The following is a 790-nucleotide window of genomic DNA, read 5'->3' as shown; positions in this document are numbered from 1 at the left end:
ATGAGCCCTAGGAACTGTGGGGACATGCAGGAAGGCCCTGTGAGATGCTTAGGATACTCCGTTTCCCCGCCAGGAACCCCAAATGAAGATACATGGCCAGGCATCCTGTCCAATGAAGAGTTCAGGACATACAACTACCCCAAGTACCGAGCCGAGGCCCTTTTGAGCCATGCACCCCGGTGAGGCTGGTGGGTGGGTGGCTGTTAGGGGCCAGAGTACCCAAACTCAGTTTAAAACAGGTCCCCTTGTCCTTGAGGTAGAGTTGACAGCGACGGGGCTGACCTCCTCACCAAGCTGCTGCAGGTGAGACCACCTTCCTGGGCCACCCTAGGGGGCTAGCGGATTCCAGGTGTGGGGAAACAGCTATAGGGGCAGGGTCTGAGGTGGGGAGGAAGAGAAGCCTACTTGTTGAAAGTGTCAATACTCCCCCACCCCAACACACACTCAGTTTGAAGGTCGCAATCGGATCTCCGCAGAGGATGCCATGAAACATCCATTCTTCCTCAGTCTGGGGGATCGGATCCACAAACTTCCTGACAGTGAGTGGGGCTTGGGAATGGACCAGCTGGTGGGGGACTTTGTGGAACAGGATTGCTGCAGATAGCTGGGCAGTTGTGTTGAGTTCTAGCTGTGCCACTTCTGATGGGGTGAGGTATATGCCCTTGTTCACATATGTGATATGTTGTTTTTTACAAAAAAGTCTTTTAGCTTTCAGTTTCTTTTACCTTTCATGGAAATTTTCAAACATAAAACCTGGCAGAACATCCATCACTTTACCTTAAAATCCCGT

General features: G+C 51.6%; 1 protein-coding gene across 1 annotated transcript in view; it reads left to right on the top strand.

Annotated features, from left to right (window-relative positions):
- Nucleotides 1–183, top strand: part of LOC104997148 (cyclin-dependent kinase 16-like) — a 10,944-nt gene extending 10,761 nt beyond the window's left edge. Inside the window, exon 11 of the mRNA XM_010851764.1 lies at nucleotides 74–183. Within this exon, the coding sequence (XP_010850066.1) occupies nucleotides 74–183 (110 nt within the window). The remainder of the gene's footprint in view (nucleotides 1–73) is intronic.
- Nucleotides 184–790: the final 607 nt, after the last annotated feature.

Source organism: Bison bison, unplaced genomic scaffold (genome assembly GCF_000754665.1).
Source record: "Bison bison bison isolate TAMUID 2011002044 unplaced genomic scaffold, Bison_UMD1.0 scf7180017851894, whole genome shotgun sequence".
Taxonomy (NCBI): Eukaryota; Metazoa; Chordata; class Mammalia; order Artiodactyla; family Bovidae; genus Bison; species Bison bison.
The sequence above is the reverse complement of the archived record's forward strand: the minus strand, read 5'-3'. Positions and strand labels throughout refer to the sequence as shown.